Here is a 19,446-nt window from a genome sequence, read left to right as displayed (position 1 = left end):
GATTTTTTACTTACATATACAAGTAGTATTAGTAATATATTTACCTTCCACATCCAAGGAAGCAGTAGCAGAAATAGATCCTCCTTGGTTGGTGGCTCTGACTTGATAAACAGTGGCATCATCTTCTGAGGAATTAGTAATAACTAGCTGATAATATCCACCCTTGAATTCTTGCAGCTTCACTTTTTCTCCATCTGGAAGTATTTCTTTGCCTTGTTTAAACCATTTAACAACAGGTTTGGGATGACCAATTACTTTGCAGACAAATGTTGCAGTGCTTCTGTATTTCACATTAAGATTTCTTAGTTCCTCCTTAAACTGTGGAGCACGGATTGCTACATCTGACTTAGGAACAATGGGCTCAGAAACCTCGCTCCATTCGCTTTCTCCTCCAAGATTTTCGCATTTCACACGGAACTCATATTCAAGACCCTCAATAAGACCTTTGACAGAATAAACAGTCTCACGGATTTCCTCTGTTGTAACTGAAATCCATTTGTTCTGCTTCTTCTCTCTCTTTTCAAGATAATAGTTTGTGATCTTCGCACCCCCATCACTAGCTGGAGGTTTCCATGACACCACGCAAGAATCCTTTGTAACTGCAGTAACAATTGGTTGAGCTGGAACTCCTGGTTTTTCTGCAATTCAAACAATATATATTTAGTAAAGTTTCAAAATGATGTTATTTGTAAGGAATTCTCTTCAAAAGTGTAGATCTTTACTTACCGAATGGACTCTTAATCACTACAATAGATGGAATCTCCAGTGCTTCACTGATACCATATAAATTCTGAGCAGAAACACGGAAATAGTATCCAGCATTTTCATTCAGATTAACAATTCTGCAAGTTGTTCCAGAAATAGAGGAGGATACCAGATGCCACTCTTCGCCTTCCTTAGCTTCTCTGCGCTCTACTACATAGTTTGTCACCAGTGACCCACCATCATCCTCTGGTGGTTTCCAGCTGATAACGACTGAATTTTTCAGTAAAGCGTCCACTACAATTGGTCCTGCTGGCTTATCTGGTTTATCTAAAGTAAGAAAATATTGACATTTAGTACATAATGTTCGATAGTAGAGAAAAGATTAATCATTCTCTTTAAAATAAAAAAAACAAACTAATAATTACCTTGTATTTCCACATTAAGCACAGTATCAACTGTTCCAAAAATGTTGCTGAGTTGAACTTTGTATTTGCCAGCATGAGTCTTGTGTTGGACATTCTTGATGACTAGGTGAGTATAGTGCTCTGTGGTCTCAACGGTTATATTTTCAGAAGATTTCAATGGTTTTTTGCCATAGAACCAAGTAATAGCAGGAACAGGTCGGCCAATATATGCTACATGGAGACGAAGAGTTGTACCTACACCAGCAAAGTATTTCTCTTTCAGTGGGAAACCAGGGTGGAACTGTGGTGTGGCCTCCAGAAGTAATTTGCCACTTGTCTCAATTTCTCCAGCATCATTCACAGCTACACAGGTGTATAGGCCTTCATCTTCCTGTTCTTCTGTTTGGACAGTCAGTGTGTGGTTACGTCCATCTGAAGACATTTTGTATTTGCGGCTTTGTACAAGCTCCTTGCCAAAACGATACCATTTGATATCAGGTAGTGGTCTACCAACTATTTGGCATGTAAGTTTTGCACTTTCTCCCAGTTTGGTGGTAATATCCTTTATTTCTTGTCTTAATCCAGGAGCTTCACCAGCTGTACAAATGAGAAATTATAATAAATGTTAATATTTTTTAAATGCTTTGGCAAGCAGAAATTTATATGGACAACACATTCATATGAAATGTGCAAGTCACTCTTAGCATTAAATGTTATCCCCTTATTGCAAACTTTTTAGTATTAAATGTTATGGATTATGCATGATTTTTCTCACCATGAGTAGAATGGGCATTCTGAAAACTCATCTGAAAACTTAAAGTAACTTGCATGAGCATTTACTTTCTATATATTTAGTGTAGGGAAATTACAGATAGGTAAGACCAAACCTTGTTTGTTTATGTACAAACACCCTGATGAAGGTTAATATAATACAAGATCTGCTGATTGCAGTACCTTTGCATATATATATATAAAAAGTAATAACTTACAAGTTAATTTAGTCTTTACTGTCATCGCTGTTCTGCGAGGTCTGCTGATTCCAGTTTCATTTTCAGCAGAAACTCTGAACTCATACTCTGTAGCTTCCAGCAAGCCACCCATGGTGAACTGCCTGTCCTTAATACGTTCTTTGTTGCATTTTTTCCAGGCACTATCTCCAGACTGTCTATATTCAACCCAGTATCCAAGGATCTCTTTGCCACCATCACACTCAGGTTTTTCCCACTGTATAGTAATACTATCCTTGGACACGGATGTAATTTCAATGTCCCCTGGTTGGCTTGGTTTATCTAGAAGACAATAAAAAATGAAAGGTGAACATTCAGGTTAAGAAAAATGTGAAGGTCATTAGTAGAGTGTTCTAATAATCATGAATAAAATAACTTACCAAATGGATCTTTGCAAATAATTGGGTCGGAGGCTGGGCTTGGCTCACTTAAACCAATATCATTTTGTGCAATGATACGGAACTGATATTCAGCATCAGGTACAAGTCCGGTGACAGTATACATTGTAGTCGTAATGTGGGTCTTGTTGTGTCTAACCCATTTTTCTGTTGTAGACTCTTTACGGTCAATGTAGTATCCTGTGACACGAGAACCACCATCATCTCTGGGTCGAGACCAAGACAAACTGACAGAGCTCTTTGTGATGTCTACTATTTCTGGTGGGTTGCTTGGTGGCTCTGGAACATCTGTAAATGAATAAGAAATGCATTATTTCAATATATGATTCTTTAGTTTGTATATGATGGCAATACATTGTATAATAAAAAGTACTGAATTACAAGGGTTTGAGGTATACATACTTAATGGTGTCTTTGGTATTGCTGGCTCTTCAGATTTTAGTGGTCGACTAACACCAAACTGGTTTTCACTAGAAACACGGAAGTGGTACTCCACATTTTCTTTAAGGCCTTTAACCACCAAAGATGTTCCCTTCACTCTTGAGTCCACTGTGTACCAAGCAGTCTTTGGTACTTCTCTTCTTTCCACAATGTAGCCAAGTATATCAGAACCACCATCATCAGCAGGTGCTCTCCAGCTTACTCTCACAGAGCGTGTCTGGATGTCATCATATTCTAATGGTCCCTCTGGAGTATCAGGACTTCCAATTACTTTGACCTTGATGTAAACTGCCTTTTTGCCACATTTGTTTTCAAGCATTAGATCATAAGTGCCAGTATCTTCTCTAACAGCTTCTCTAATAACGAGCTCAGTATGTGTCTCAGATGTTGCAATCATAGCTCTCTTGCTTACATCACGGCCTTCTTTGGTCCATTTACATATGGGGATTGGTTTGCCCTTAATTGGAATAGAGATCCTGATTGCTCCACCTTGCCGTACTGTAAGACCATCCTGATACTTTTCATCCAGTTCATAATCAGGATATTCTGAAAAAAAATAATCAAATAATCACGCAGGGTAAAAGATATAAATGGCACATCTAGTTTGCAAACTTTCTCTTGAAAGTACATATAAGGGTTTTGATAACTCACCAAGCATTTCAGTAATTTTGACTGTTCCTGGGACATCAGCTGGTTCTCCAGGTCCACCAGCATTGCAAGCCATCAAACGGAACCTATATTCTGCTCCTTGTGGTAGGTGTGTAAGGGTATATTCACAGATCTTGGTTGGGGTGGTATTGCATTTGGTCCATTCATATTGATCAACCTTTTGCATTTCAATTAAGTACCCTGTCACTTTAGATCCTCCCTCTTCTTCTGGTGGACTCCATGCCAAAGAAACAGATGTCCTTGTAGTGTCTGTGACTCTTGGATTTTGAGGCTTTGCAGGAGGAGCTACAAGGAATAAAATCAATTCATAAATTAAATCTTTACCAAATATTAATCAAATGTAACAATATATTTTATAGTCTTAAAATGATTTACCTATTGGATCCATAGCAACTGCAGGTTTAGAAGAACGACTTGGTTTTCCATCTCCTCTTGCATTTATAGCTGTGACACGATGTTCATATTCTAATCCTTCAATAAGTCCAGTGGAACGATAACGTGTCATTGTGACTGGTACTTTGTTGGCACGAACCCATCTGTCTGCTCTGACTTCCTTGCGTTCTACAATGTAGCCAGTGACCTGTGATCCTCCATCTTCATCTGGTGGATTCCAAGTTATAGTCATGCCATCACGGGAGACATCAAACACTTGAGGAGTTTCTGGAGGTCCAGGGATGCCTGCAAAAAGAAATTTTAACACATTAATAAGCAACTATGTAATTATTAAGCTGCCAAAAAGAAAGAAATAGGGGTACATGCTGATTTAAACAGGTCACATTTCTTGTTGATTTTATGTTAAGGGCTCCCTTACCAAATTCATTTTGATTGCTAAGCCTTTAACTGTTGTCTCTCATATTATAAATATTTTTTAAATTTTGGATATAGATAGCCCTGGATATGGGTAAAAGCGACAAAGTCCATTGCCTAAGATAGCAGAATTCTTGAGCAAGCTTTTCATATTTAAAAAAAACAGTTCTTCTAAAAAAGAATTGTACTCATGTTATATAAACATGTGACAGGAAAGTGTTTGGGGAATGGTAGTTATTTATACAGGTAGGATGGAAATTGGAAGGGGTTTACAAAATGTGGCCTAGGATTCCATAAAACATAAATCTGTCTCAGAATACAGGATATTATTAGTAATGAGGGTTACATTTTCAATACAACAAATCCAACTTACTTATTCTGCTCTTGCACTCTACAACCTCAGACTGCAAGTAGGAACCGATACCAAAACGGTTTGTGGCTGCAACTCTGAATACATATTCAGTTCCTTCAGTGAGTCTGTTAAATTTGTACATTGTTCTTGTAACAGACTCAGAAACTGGTAGCCAGCCAGGACGATGAGCATCCCTTTGTTCCACTACATAGCCACTGATTGTAGCTCCACCATCCATTAATGGTGCTTCCCAAGATACTGATACACTTGAGGCATCAACTTCATCAATTGTAACTGGTCCAGTAGGTGGTCCAGGTTTGTCTGTTGTGAGAAATCAGAATTATATATAGTGTTATGTTGGATTATGGATGTTTAGTCATATCAGTGCTTTTACAGTGATGTACTAAATACTCACCAAGAATAACAACTTTTATTACTTCAGCAACTGTTCCTGTTGCATTTTTAACTTCAAGAGTGTAATCTCCAGTGTCATGAATAGTAGTTTCGCGAATAGTAAGTTTGGCTACTTTATTTACAGTTTCAATTTTGACTCGATCTACTTCTTTTATCTTAGATCCAGCAAAGAACCAGGAAACTGCTGGAGGTGGACGACCATGTATGGGTATAGCCAGCTCAATTGGTCTTCCAGCTGGTACATGTACAGTTTTCTGTGGTATTCCAGCAAGGTCAATTGAAGGAAGAACTAAAGAGAGAAAAGTATACCACTTTAAGTTGTCTGCAAGAAATCAAAGTCATACAGAGAGTAAGGAAACATGTATGTTTAACTTGTCTGCCTACCTTTCTGATCTTGTACAGTGACTGCTGTTACAATTTCACGAGGTTCAGATACTCCTTTCTGGTTTTGTGCTCTTACTCTGAACAAATACTGTTCTCCTTCATTCAGTGAAGTTATGGTATAATCAAATGCACCTGGTTTCAGAGTAGCAACCTTCATCCATTTGTCGGTACCAGCTCTACATGCTTCAATCACATAGCCTGTTAATCTGCTGCCACCATCATGGAGTGGTTTCTCCCAAGCAAGAGACACTGTTGATTTAGTTACATCCGTAACCTCAAGTTTCTGTGGCACCATTGGCACTTCAGAAACCAAAATAGCATCTGCTGTTTCACATGGTTCACCAATTCCATAAATGTTCTCTGGAAGTACTCTGAAGTAGTACATTAATCCTTCTGTTAGTCCAGTTATTCTATAAAGGGTCTTATTGCACTTTGTAGTGACTGTCTTAAATGCTCTCATAGCTGCTTCACGTCTCTCAATGATATAATTATTAACTGGGGCTCCGCCATCTAGAGCAGGTACATCCCAAGTAATTGTAGCTGAATCTCTGGATACCTCTTTAACTGTCACAGCACCACATGGACCTGGTGAATCTGAAAATCAAATACATACATTTAGTGTTTAATAGTTTTTTCCAAGCATTCCAAGCATTATTATGCTTAAAAGGTAGTATACATACATATTTAAGTTTATCTTACCATAAACTTTGACAACAACTGTTGCAGACTTCTTGCCCGATTGATTAACTGCCTCAATGATGTACTTTCCTGCATCATATCTGTTAACCTTTTCAACTACAAGTAAGGTGTAGCTATCAGTAATATCAATCATGGCACGGCTTGCAAGGTCAACACCTTCCTTCCTCCAAGTGATTACTGGAGAAGGTCTTCCAGAAACAGATACCATAAGCCGTAGAGAACCACCTGCTCTGACGGTAACAATCTTCTTGAGATCATCAGCAAGCTCAAGATCAGGGACTTCTATTTATGTAACAACAGAAAAGTGTGAGGTCAATAGATTGCTCATATTAATACTATAATCAAAAAGAGAAAATAAAGATATTGTCAAAGTACCTATTCGTTCAACTGGCTCAATAATACCAGATGCTTCGCTGAAGTCACTCATGCCATTGGCATTAACAGATGCAACTCTGAAGGTATATTTGTGGTTTGCTTTTAGACCTGTCACAGTAAACTCTAGGTTTCTAAGAGTAGCAGTTGTGTGTGGTCTGTACCACTGTTCTGTTCCATCTTCTCGCATTTCCAGGACATAGCCCACAATGTCAGCGCCTCCATCATACAATGGCTTTGACCATGCCAAACTAATACTGGTCTTGGTAGTATCCTCTACTCGTGGAATAGAAGGTGCAGCTGGTGTATCTAAGACAAAATGAAAGCAGCAAGAGATCACTATTTTTGTATTTCATCAACATCCATATACCAGGATTTTTAGTCATGGTTTCACTTCATAGCAAAGCTCCTGTATATAAATAAAGTACAATACATGTTTATTCACTCTAGTGCTTTAATAGGTTTATTTTAAGCTCTTTTAGGTAGGGCCCTCTATACCCTTTGCATTCCCCATCCCCCTGCACAATTTTGTTGTACGCAGAAAATAATAGAAACATCTTATAACAGGTGCTCAAAGTCCACTGAAACATGCCTCAAATTATTCATACCACAATGTAGGAGACACTTACAGGTAGGTTCTTTGCAGAGGACATAAGGTGAGGAATCACTTGGTTCACTGTTGCCAGCTGCATTGACTGCACTGACACGGAACTGGTATTCACTTCCTTCGAGTAAGCTTGTGATTTTAAGTCGTGTATCATAAATAGTATAGTCCTTATTTACTCTTGTCCACCTCACACTCTTCTTCTCACGTTTGTCAACAATGTAAGTACTGATTTCACTTCCACCATCAGATTCAGGTTTAAGCCACTGAATAATGACATGGTCTTTGCTCACGCCAATAGCTTCAGGTGCACCAGGTGGTGATGGGATAGCTGTAAAAACAAAGAACAGGATTTCAGAAACTGTTGATGTAAATAGATGATTATCTGGAAGCTGTAAACACCAAAGTGCAGAGAATGAAAAATGTATACTTACTGAATGAGTTTCTTGCAATTATAGCCTCTGATTCAAGAGGTACACCAGGGCCATATTTATTAACTGCCCTCAAACGGAAAATGTACTCGTTGTTCTTTATTAGTCTTGTCACATTACATGAAAGTGTCGGGCATTCAGGATCAACGATTGCCCAGTTGAGTCTGCTGGTTTCACGTCTCTCAACGATGTAGTGGCTGATAGCAGCACCTCCATCTTCTTGTGGTAGTTTCCATGATAAAGTACACTTCTCATCTGTTATTCTGCTAATTGTAATTTTGTCAGCACAAGGACCAGGGGTGTCTACAATACAAAAGAGGGGACTTGTCAGTATTGAATTTCCCTGATTTGTCACTTATCTTTATATATACTATGAAATACTATTAATAATAAGAACACACTTACCAAGCACTTTGACAAGTACTGAAGCTGTTTTTGTTCCACTGGCATTCTTAACAGTTAAAGTGTATTTTCCTGAATCACTTCTGTCGCAGAATTTGACTATTGCTACTGCCCGTTTGCTGGTATACTGAAGAGAAATCTTTTCACACAATTCCAGTTCTTTATCACCCTTTGACCAGAAAACTTTTGGTTCTGGTTTACCACCAATGGAGGCATCCAGGACGAGATCAGATCCAGCTCTTATTGTTACATCTCCTTGCAGTCTGCTGTCCAGATCTGCTTTGGGTGGTGCTAGGGTAAAACAAATACACATTCAGACTTAAATCTCCAGAAATGTATTAGTTAAAACGGGTTTATTCAAATTTTTACAGCTTATGTAAAATGTTGAACAACTTATTCAGTGCAGTGTTTTTCCTTACAAATGAATAGAACTACATTTACTGGCAAGGGCAATAAAATAAATATTCACAAAAGAATATTCCCTATTTTGTGTTCCCCAGGTTCTCTGTGCTTCATAGCCCTGCAACTATAAATGATTAGTGTTTCAGCAGTAGGGCCCTTTGGTGTGTTTAGGTGAATTGATCCCTTTTGTGGGAATGGACTGTCCCTCAAGTATTAAGGCTGTTCATCATACTGTTTACCATGGAAATATCACAGGATGAATTATAATAAACATTGTAGGGTACTTACAGTATTCATCTTTGCAAGTTACTTCACCAGTTGACTGTGATGGAGCACTGATGACACCAAAAGCGTTTTTGGCAAGTACCCGGAACTCATAAGCCTCTCCCTCACTGAGAGCTGTAACAGTGAAGACATTTTCTGAAACAGTAGTATAGTTGCATTTCAGCCAGCGACCATCTCCAGTCTCATTATATGGTTTGCGTTCCACAATGTATCCAACAATTTTGCTGCCTCCATCATACAATGGAGTAGACCAGCTAAGTGACACAGAGGATCTTGTAACATCTGTAACTTCTGGTTTTCCTGGAGGATCTAAACAACAGCAAATATATTGGTGTTAATCAAATTCTAAACAAACAGTAGACATCACTTTTTCTTGTAGTCTAAGTTCTAAAGTATTCAGCATATTAGTTACTGTAACTGATAAATGCATTTGGTAAGATAATCATCAATACACTTTATATGTATTCTTAGACCTGATTTTGTTATACATACATGAAAGGTGTTAAGGCATGACTTTATTTTAACAATCCAGTTAGATGATGATTGGTACTTTGGTGTATTTTTGGATCACAGAACTGCTGCCTTTGCTTTTAAATAATTTTTCCTAAATACAATATTAGTTTGCATATATACTTACCAACTGGATTCTGAGCCATCACAGGTCTTGAAGCTTCACTTGCTTTGCTTACACCAGCTGCATTAAGGGCATATGCTCTGAACTGGTACTCAAGGCCTTCTACTAATCCTGTGACCTTATAATTGCACTCAAAACATGGAAGTTTGTTGTCTTTCACCCATAATATAGTGTTTCTTTCTTTCTTTTCTATCCAGTATCCTGTAACTTTGCTTCCACCATCATGGTATGGCTCTTCCCAGCGGATGCCTATGGCATTGTTACTAACAGAATATACTTCTGGTCTTGTTGGTGGACTTGGTGGCACTAAAAGAGAACATATCATATTGGTATAAATATATAGATGGTATTTTTGATGTTAAAAGATACAGGAAATTAAAAAAAAGTTCCTTACCAAATGGATGTTCAGCAACAATGGGGGAAGATTCAAGAGGTTTACTGACACCAAATCTGTTTTCAGCACTGACACGGAAAGTGTACTCCATGTATTTGACAAGGTGAGTAACTTTAATTTGTGTACGTTTAACGCTGGAATTAACAAGCTGCCAATTTGTTGTTCCAGATTCACGTCTTTCAACGATGTAGTTTGTGATATCGGTACCTCCATCATCTTCAGGTTCTGCCCAATTCAATACACATGACTCAGCGGATACAGAAGAAACTTCTATGGGTCCTGTGACCTGCCCTGGTCTTCCAATCACTGTTACTGTAACAGTAAATGTTTTCACACCAGCAGTATTCTCAAGGGTGAGATAATATCTTCCAGAGTCTCCTCTCATGCTGTCTTTAACTGTTAGAGTTGTTCTGTCCTTTGTGGTCTTAATGTTAAATCTGTCTGTTTCCTTGAGTCTCATCTCTTCCAGTTTCCATGTTACCTTTGGCACTGGTCGACCACTGATGGGTATATCAATTGTGAAATTGTTTCCAGCTTTACAGGTGATGTGTTGTCTGGTAATTCCACTTAAATCTGCTGTTGGCTCAATTTGAGGCTCTTTGATAATTACAGATGAGAATGCTTCTCTTGGCTCACTATAACCAGCATCATTCTTGGCACGGACACGGAATTCATATTCTGTATTTTCAGTAAGGTTATTAATTGTCAGAGTCAGAAGTTTTGTTTGACCAGCTTCAATCCAGTGGTCTGATCCTTTTTGTTTCATTTCAATAAGATAGGAAGAGATGCGACTTCCACCGTCATGATCAGGCTTAAGCCAAGCCAGTGATACTGATGTCTTGCTTGTATCAATGATATCCAGTCTCTTTGGTAGTGCTGGCTCTTCAGTAGCTACAGTAGGTTCTTGTGTTTCATATGGTTCACCTACACCATATTCATTTTCTGCTGAAACTCTGAAGAAATATGGCAAACCTTCTCCAAGATCTGTTACCTTAATGATCTGTCGAGTACATTTTTCACTGACAACTTGCCAGCTGCGACGGCTTGCTTCACGTCTTGACACTACATAATGGTGGATACGTGCGCCTCCATCATTGAGTGGTGCATCCCACAATAAGGTGATAGATCCTCTAGTTACATCTTTGAAAGTAATAGGGCCTGGTGGACCAGGAGAATCCAAAACTTTGACAGTGAAAGTAATAGCCTTGCTGCCACTGTTATTTTCTACAGTAAGAGTGTATTTACCAGCATCATATCTGTTACAGTCTTCCACAGTTAAAGTACTGAAAGAGTCTGTTGTTTGAATATCAGCTCTCAGGCTAAGGTCAGAATCTGGTTTGGTCCAGGTTGCTGTGGGAGTAGGTCTTCCCTTGAAAGCAATGAACAGACGTATGCTTGCTCCAGCTCTGACAATGTGAGTTTGCTTGAAGTTGGCATCAATATCAATTTCAGGAGAAGTCAGTCTGTCTGCAGTTTGTACTGTGGCTGGCACTTCACAGCTGTCTCCTTTACCAGCACCATTGACAGCAGAAACTCTAAACTTGTATTCTTGCCCAGCTTCAAGATCAACAACAGTATACTTTGTAGCGACAACAGCTTCTGCATTTACTTTGTGCCATTCACCAAGATCAGCTTTGCACATATCAATAATATATCCAATTATCTCCATGCCACCGTCAAAAGCAGGTTTTGTCCATTCCAAAGACACTGATGTTTTTGTTGTATCTGTTACTTTAACAATGCTTGGTGCACTTGGAGGGTTCACAGGCTCTTTACATTTGATAAGCCTTGATATTCCACTAGCCTCTCCAATGCCACCTGCGTTTTCTGCCATAACACGGAATTCATACTCATTACCTTCAACCAGACCAGTTACTCTGAATCTTGTTTCTGTAATTGGTTTTTTGCTTGATACTTTCACCCAGCGCAGACTCTTTTTCTCTCTTCGTTCAAGAATGTAATGCTTTATTTCATTTCCACCATCAGATTTTGGCCTTGCCCATGTGACGGTAATGCTATCTCCAGTTACATGAGTAGAATCTGGTACACCAGGTGCATCTGGAACAGCTAAAGACATAACAAAAGAAATTAGAACTGATGCCTTCTAAATGTATGATGTTTGCATTAAAAAGCAGAGCTTGTACTTACTGTATTGTATTTGTGCAGTGACTGCTTCTGAATCCAGAGGTCTGCCAGTACCAAACTTATTTGCTGCAGAAATGCGGAACTGGTATTCATTGCCTTTTATAAGTTTACTAACAGTGTATGAACAGGCTTCACAATTGTCCTCAACCAGTGCCCATGACAATCTACTTGTTTCTCTCTTTTCGATAACATAATGAGTTATAGCGGCACAACCATCATTAGCAGGAGGTTCCCACCATAATGTTAACTTTTCTCCACTGATGTTGCTGAATCTTATAGGTCCACCACATTGTCCAGGTGTATCTGGAAAAAAAGAACAACAACAAAAAAAAAAGAAATTACTAAGAGAGATATATTTATAATTATGTTCTTCCATCAAGGGCCCGACCACCAATGGACAGAGATAAGCCCTAAATGCTTTCCTTTGTAAGTATGTAATTGCAGCATTTAATTCAGCTTTTTGGGAAAACATCACTAGTTATTTAATATAGCTCTTGTATTGTCATTTTGTCTTACCTTGCACTCTTATTGTCATGTCTTCTTTTTTGGTGCCAGAAGAATTCTTTGCTTCCACGCTGTATACGCCACGATGATCACGAGAGGCATCTCTAACAAAGATACTGCTGTAACCAATTCCTCCGCTGACTTCAATGTTCATCTTCTTGTCAATTTCTTTTCCATCTTTGAGCCAAACCACTTGAGGTACTGGGCGTCCTTTAATCAATGCTTTAACCCTTATGCTCTCTCCAGCTTTGACCGTAAGACCTTCAAAGTGTTCAGGTCCAAACTCAATAGATGGAAAGACTGGAAAAAATAAATGATAATTGCAATGAATGTAGGACAATATAAATAACATTTCTGTTATGTGATACTGTGACTCCTAGAATCCAGGTGTTCATATTGTGCCTACATTTATTCAAAACTAAATATAGACTGATATTTGAAATATTTGCCACTTATTCTGGGCAAATCAGTTTGAGCAGTATATATGTAAAATGGTTTTATTCTGCTTGATTAATAAAATGAAACCTGTTATTTTGATTTCTATTTCATGTATAGATACAACAAAATACAGCATTTTCCGGCTTTTCAAACTGTTACATTATATACATTAGATTTCTAAAATACTCACTGCTCTCATCTCTGGTCATAATATATCCAGAAGACTGGGAAGGTGGGCTGATTGTTCCAACAGCATTCCTTGCAATAATTCTAAATTCAAAGCGATCACCAGGGCTAAGTCCAGTTACTGTATACTGGCATTCAGAAACATCTGTAAAGTTGCATCTGAGCCAGCGATCCTTTCCTTGACGTTTTTCAATGCTGTAAGCCACAATTTTGCTGCCTCCATCGCGTAGAGGAGGATTCCATTTGAGGGTGACAGTTTCCCTTGTGACATCAATGTAATCTGGTGTGCCAGGGGGATCTAATAAAATGGTTAAAAGCATTTAAAAAAAATTCTTATATATCGAAAAACAAGAAAATTGGTTTATTGTAAGAATACTTACCAACAGGAGAAACAGCAAGTGTGAATTTGCTGGGCTCACTCACAGGGCTAAGGCCAGCATTATTTTCAGCAAGTACACGGAACTGGTAGTCCAATCCCTCAATTAAACCTGTTATTCTGTATTCCCGATTGGAAACTGGTGAGGTGTTAACACGTTGCCACAGAATGCTGTTTCTTTCTTTCTTTTCAACATGGAATCCAGTGATTTCAGATCCTCCATCATATATTGGTGCATCCCATGAGATTGTCATTCCATCAGAAGTGATATTATAAACAACTGGCTTTCCTGGTGGGCCTGGTGGTCTAAACTGGTGTTTAGCAATGACATCTACAGAATTCAGAGGTGGGCTCACTCCATATCTGTTTTCAGCCTTTACCCTAAACTGGTATTCAGTTCCTTTGACAAGATTTGGAATCTTGAAAGTAGTTCTGGCAACACTGGAGCATACCATCTTCCAGTTAGTTTGGGAAGTTTCACGCTTCTCTATGCTATAGGAAGTAATTTCTCCTCCTCCATTGTCTTCTGGAGCATCCCAAGACATAATAATGCTGTCAGCCTTGATTTCATCAAATCTAACTGGACCCTTTGGTTTAGATGGAGGACCTAGAGTTATCACAGTTATTGCATAGGACTTGCGAGAAACTAAATTATCAAGGATCAATGTATACTTGCCACCATTTTCCTTTTTGACATTCTTGATATTTAAACTTAATTTTGATTCAGTTTTCTTAAATCTTACTTGCTCGCTTTCTTTAAGAGGAATATTATCCTTCAACCAAGAAATGGTTGGTCTAGGTTTGCCTTTGTAGGGTAGTTCTATGTGCACATTGTGCCCAATGCGTACAGTGATTTGGCCTCCGACTATTTCAGAAATGTCTGCTTCTGGTGTGATTACATAGTCCTTTACTGTAATGGGTGCAGTGTGTACCCAGTCGCTTAAACCTTTTTCGTTTTTCGCTGCAACTCTGAACTCTACAACTGAAAGTTCCTTAAGTTTAGTGACTTCATTTTCACAAACTTTACTGATGCTAGCATGAGACCATTCTTGTGTATCTTTAAGTTTGCTTTCAATGATATATTCAGTGACAATACTGCCACCATCATAGTCTGGTTTGCTCCAAGAAAGTGTAACTGATGTTTTTGTAGAATCTTTCATTGTTAGATCTCTTATAGGTCCAGGAACTTCAGATGCTTTCACAGGCTCTGCTGTTTCGGCAGGCTCTCCCAGTCCATTTTCATTTTCTGCAAGAACTCGGAAAAAGAATGAAGTCTTCTCTGACAAACCGGTGATCTTAAATGATGTATTAGAGCATTTAGTTGTAACAGCTGCCCAGGCTCTCTTGGTAGCATCACGCTTTTCAATAACATAGTTGGTCACTTCAGCTCCACCATTAATAAGTGGAGGTTCCCATACTAATGTCACAGTACCTCGTGAAATATTCTTCAGTTGCAATTTCTGGCATTCAGATGGTGTATCAAGTACCTTGACAGTAACAAATGTTGATTTTGGTTGGCCTACACCATTTTCTATTGTGAGTACATACTTTCCAGTATCGTTACGGGTAACTTGGGGAATATCTACTAATGTTGATGATTCTGTATTTTGTATATTGTATCTTGGGTCACTGCTGATGTTTTTCTCTCCCTTTCTCCATGTTACACTTGGTGCTGGTCTTCCTTTGAATGGAATCATTATTTGCACATCTTCACCTGCCTTGGCTACTATAGAGGTTCTGAGAGCAACATCAAGATCAATCTCTGGTTCCTCTGTAAAAACAAGGCAAAACAATACAGTTAAAAAAAACTCTGGAAAACAATAAATGCAAAGCAAAACTTAAACTTGTCTACACCATATTAAATGATTACCAAGTATGTCTTTAGCTTGTGCAGGCTCTGTCATCTCAATTGGTTCTCCTTTACCAGCACTGTTAACAGCAGAGACACGGAAGAAGTAGTTCACCCCAGTCTTAAGAAGAGAAACGACAAATTCAGTTGTCCTCACTTCTCCTTTAGCACTAACAACAGTCCATTCTTCTGAACCTTCTTCCCTGGCTTCCACTGCATAACTTGTAATATGACTTCCTCCATCATAGACAGGCTTTGTCCAGTTAAGGGTAATGGATGATTTTGTGCTATCGACTATCTTGAGCTTGGTTGGTTGTCCAGGCTTATCTGTAGAAATTAGTTTTATATAATAGGTTAGAAATGTAAAAACATTTATGGATGCTCCCAAAAAAAGATTAAAAGGAAAATATAGTTTGTATTACCTATAGGATCTGCAGCCTTGTAGTAGTCGGATGCATCTGAGAATGGACCTTGGCCAGCAGCATTAATAGCACAGGCTCTGTACTGGTATTCACCTCCTTCAGTGAGTCCTATTACTTTTTGTCTTGTGTCACGGATAGATTCCTTAACAACCTTAAACCATCGGAGGCTCTTCTTATCACGTTTCTCAAGGTAATATCCATTTATGTCACTGCCTCCATCAACAGTTGGTCTGTTCCATGTGACAGTCATTGTGGTCTTTGTTATCATTGCAACTTCTGGAACACTGGGTGGCCCAGGTGTAACTTTAAAAAAAAAAGTGAAAAAAATTAACATATGGAGAAAAAGAATAAAACTGTAATTATTTTATATACTTGTTTATAAGCTTACCAAAGGCATTTTTAGCTATTACTGGCTCTGACTCCAAAGGATCTCCAATTCCATATTTGTTTACTCCTCTGACACGGAAGATGTATTCATTTCCTTTAATTAGTTTGGTAACAGTTATAAGACTCTCTTCATGCTTTTCTGACACCAAAGACCACACTACTCTGCTTGTTTCACGTTTTTCCACAATGTAATGGGTAACAACTGCACCTCCATCATCTGCTGGTGGCTCCCAGCTGAAAGTGACCTTTTCAGCAGTAATTGTTTTAAACTGTATAAGACCTGCTGGTGGTCCAGGTTTGTCTGGTAAAGTAGAAAAAAATAATGAAAGGTTTTAATCACAGTGAACATCGATAGGATATAACATGTAGTGCTTATTTATCAACAAGTTTTTTACATTTAAGACATACCAAGCATTTGTACTCGGATGCTTGCTGAGGCAGCACCCATTGCATTCTTTAATTTTAGTTCATAATGGCCGCTGTTGATTCTGGAGGCATCCTTAATAAGGACAGAAGCAAACTCAGTAGTATTTTCAACTGACACTTGCGCACTGGTTTCTATTTCTTTTCCATTCTTGAACCATTCAATTGTTGGGAATGGTTTTCCTGATATTCCAACTTTTAGTTTTACTGCAGCTCCAGCCTTAAACTTGACAACATCTGTGTATTCTGGTGGTAAGTCAATCTGAGGTGCACCTATAGATAAAAGAAAAGATATTAAAGAAAGCAGAGTTTTACCTATGTTACCAATTTTACATACACCAGTTGGTGCAATAATAACCTCCTTGCCATTGCCTCACCATAGATAACACTCGAAAAAAAGACTTGTTCTTGTAAGTATCTAGCTGGCTTACATCTCATCTATGAATTGTTTTACAATGAGGTTTACAAACATACACTTCTAGAATATGGTCATTGTGTACTCCTGGTTTCTAGGGACCACAAATTAGTGGTGTTTTCAGAGCTGCAACAATTATGCATTGATCTTATAATTTTATATCTATTAGTCACCTACATCCTAGTGATAAAAAGCTAGAGATACTACTATGGATACTATTATTTCAAACTTCAGATTATTACACTGATAGTGTTCTGAAATGAAATGTATAAGCTATCTGCAGAGAAAGCATTTTTCCCTGACGGCAGAAAAATACCTGTTTTTGACCGATCCTACCTTCCACTGACTTGAGTCAACAGCCTGTTACGAGCAAATGTGTTATTTATTATGTTGTGCTACATTTTTTAAGATAACTATATATACATACATTTATCCTTTCAAAGGGTTTAATAAAACACAAGATACTTACCATATGTGTCAACACAAGTAACAGGTCCTGCAACATCTGATGGGTTACTAATGGAACCAACAGCATTTTTAGCGAAAACACGGAATTCATATTGGGCGCTTTGAGTCAAGCCGGATACAATGAACTGTGTCTCAATAACATTAGTGAAGCTGGCTTTAGTCCACCGGCCATTTGGAAGGTCACGTTTTTCCACAATGTATCCAGTGATTTTGCTACCTCCATCATATGCAGGTTTCTGCCAGGCCAAGCTAACGGAAGCCTTTGAAATATCAGTCACATGGACATTTCTTGGGGGTTCTGTAGGGAAACAAATGTTTATTAATTACTGAGAACTTCTTTTATTATGTGCAGGATACTTTCTAAACTTTCATGATGCTTTCTGACTTGTTCCCCTTCATGTATATAGTATAATAGCACTGAGTTTAAATATATCAGCATCTGCACAATGCTTTATGGTTTATAATTAAGATTGATAAAAAACTAGTAAACAAGTAAAAATATTTTTTTTTGCATTAATTCTAACAAATAGTGATTACATACCGCATGCATCAATGGCGAGAACAGGTTCACAAGGATGACTTGCTTTTCCAATACCAGCAGCATTTTCAGCATATACTCTAAATTCATAGATTAATCCAGCACTAATGTTGGTAACCTTGAGATGACTTGTGCGTATAATTGTCTTGTTGGCTTTCTGCCATAATATGCTGTTTCTATCCTTCATTTCTAGATGGTATCCGATTACAGCACTGCCACCATTTGATACAGGTTCATGCCAACCTACAGTGATACTTTCTCTTGTAACCATGCTCACCCATGGAGTTGATGGTGGGCCAGGTATGGCTAAAAAGGAGAATGAAATACAAGATAAGAAAACTGAAAAAACAACAAAAAAGCAACATCAAAGAAGCCAAAAGAAAACCTAATATCCAACTTACTGTATGGGAGTTTGACTGTCACGCATTGTGAATCTATGTGGTCACTGATGCCAAAGCGATTTTCAGCTTTAATGCGGAACTGGTATTCCTCTCCTTTTGTGAGTTTCATTACTCTTGTTGTATTTCTAGCAACTGTCGATGAAACTTCAGACCAAGCTGCAGTGCTGGTTTCTCTCTTCAGGACAATGTAGTTGGTGACTTGGCTTCCACCATCATAAGAAGGAGGCTCCCACTGAAGTGTTACACTGTCTTCAGTGACATCACTGATAATAACAGGGCCAACAGGTGGACCTGGTCTGTCTAGAACTACAATATTGATATTGGCTTTAGTTGTTCCGCTGGAGTTAGATGCAGTAAGCTCATATTTTCCAGCATCAGAAGCAACACTTTCTTTGAGATTAATTATAACACTTTCTGCTGTGGTTTCAGTGTTGAATCTCAGAGTGGATTTTACTAAAAGGCCATCCCTAGATAAGGTAACTTTAGGCTGAGGTTTGCCAGAAATGGGTATCTCCACTTTAAGGTTTGATCCTGCTCTTACATAGACAGTGCTGTTTGGATAACCTTTCATGTCAATTTCAGGTGATTCTGAAAAACACAACATAATATAATTACAAGTTGCAACATGATACCTTAGGTTACAAACGGAGATAAGAAATATGTTTTTTTCTTGTCAGCTTACCAAGTTTTTCTTTAACAGTGACAGGAAGGAGAAGTTCTTTGGGATCGCTGAGACCAGCTTGGTTTTCAGCAAATACTCTGAAGTAGTAGTCAACATTTTCTTTCAGACCGCGTATGACATGATGTGTTGTTTTAACTACTGCGCACTTGGTCCACTTTTGCTGTCCCTTTTCAAGTGCTTCAATGAGATAGCCCATAATTTTGCTTCCTCCATCATGATCAGGTTTCATCCAAGAAAGGGAAACACTGTCTTTGGTCACATTTGTCACTCCAAGTTTTTCTGGTGGACTAGGTCTCTCTGTAGAGTAAATTATTTATTAGTATAATTTATGGAATAACAGAAGTACATCATTATTTGATGTTAATTAATGTTTCAGTATTATGATAAGATATTTTATAACAAAAACAT

At 38.3% G+C, this 19,446-nt stretch overlaps 1 protein-coding gene across 5 annotated transcripts in view; it reads right to left on the bottom strand.

Moving 5' to 3' along the window:
- The window catches only part of ttn (titin), a 222,150-nt gene that overhangs the window by 9,363 nt on the left and 193,341 nt on the right, over window positions 1–19,446 (bottom strand). For all 5 annotated transcript variants that reach the window (XM_031892916.1, XM_031892917.1, XM_031892918.1 and 2 more), the window contains 31 exons: window positions 19,039–19,335; window positions 18,357–18,944; window positions 17,959–18,261; window positions 17,419–17,715; window positions 16,520–16,807; window positions 16,113–16,412; window positions 15,725–16,027; window positions 15,324–15,629; window positions 13,458–15,224; window positions 13,082–13,375; window positions 12,466–12,753; window positions 11,953–12,252; window positions 9,805–11,871; window positions 9,414–9,716; window positions 8,780–9,085; window positions 8,093–8,380; window positions 7,691–7,990; window positions 7,282–7,587; window positions 6,656–6,961; window positions 6,281–6,562; window positions 5,582–6,175; window positions 5,199–5,486; window positions 4,805–5,104; window positions 4,000–4,302; window positions 3,607–3,909; window positions 2,917–3,501; window positions 2,497–2,802; window positions 2,099–2,398; window positions 1,131–1,706; window positions 727–1,032; window positions 45–638 (listed from right to left, as the gene is read on the bottom strand). In XM_031892916.1, the coding sequence (XP_031748776.1) occupies window positions 45–638; window positions 727–1,032; window positions 1,131–1,706; window positions 2,099–2,398; window positions 2,497–2,802; window positions 2,917–3,501; window positions 3,607–3,909; window positions 4,000–4,302; window positions 4,805–5,104; window positions 5,199–5,486; window positions 5,582–6,175; window positions 6,281–6,562; window positions 6,656–6,961; window positions 7,282–7,587; window positions 7,691–7,990; window positions 8,093–8,380; window positions 8,780–9,085; window positions 9,414–9,716; window positions 9,805–11,871; window positions 11,953–12,252; window positions 12,466–12,753; window positions 13,082–13,375; window positions 13,458–15,224; window positions 15,324–15,629; window positions 15,725–16,027; window positions 16,113–16,412; window positions 16,520–16,807; window positions 17,419–17,715; window positions 17,959–18,261; window positions 18,357–18,944; window positions 19,039–19,335 (13,944 nt within the window). The remainder of the gene's footprint in view (window positions 1–44; window positions 639–726; window positions 1,033–1,130; window positions 1,707–2,098; window positions 2,399–2,496; window positions 2,803–2,916; window positions 3,502–3,606; window positions 3,910–3,999; window positions 4,303–4,804; window positions 5,105–5,198; window positions 5,487–5,581; window positions 6,176–6,280; window positions 6,563–6,655; window positions 6,962–7,281; window positions 7,588–7,690; window positions 7,991–8,092; window positions 8,381–8,779; window positions 9,086–9,413; window positions 9,717–9,804; window positions 11,872–11,952; window positions 12,253–12,465; window positions 12,754–13,081; window positions 13,376–13,457; window positions 15,225–15,323; window positions 15,630–15,724; window positions 16,028–16,112; window positions 16,413–16,519; window positions 16,808–17,418; window positions 17,716–17,958; window positions 18,262–18,356; window positions 18,945–19,038; window positions 19,336–19,446) is intronic.

This window comes from Xenopus tropicalis, chromosome 9 (genome assembly GCF_000004195.4).
Source record: "Xenopus tropicalis strain Nigerian chromosome 9, UCB_Xtro_10.0, whole genome shotgun sequence".
Taxonomy (NCBI): domain Eukaryota; kingdom Metazoa; phylum Chordata; class Amphibia; order Anura; family Pipidae; genus Xenopus; species Xenopus tropicalis.
Note: the sequence above shows the minus strand (reverse complement) of the source record. Positions and strands in the feature narration are given on the sequence as shown.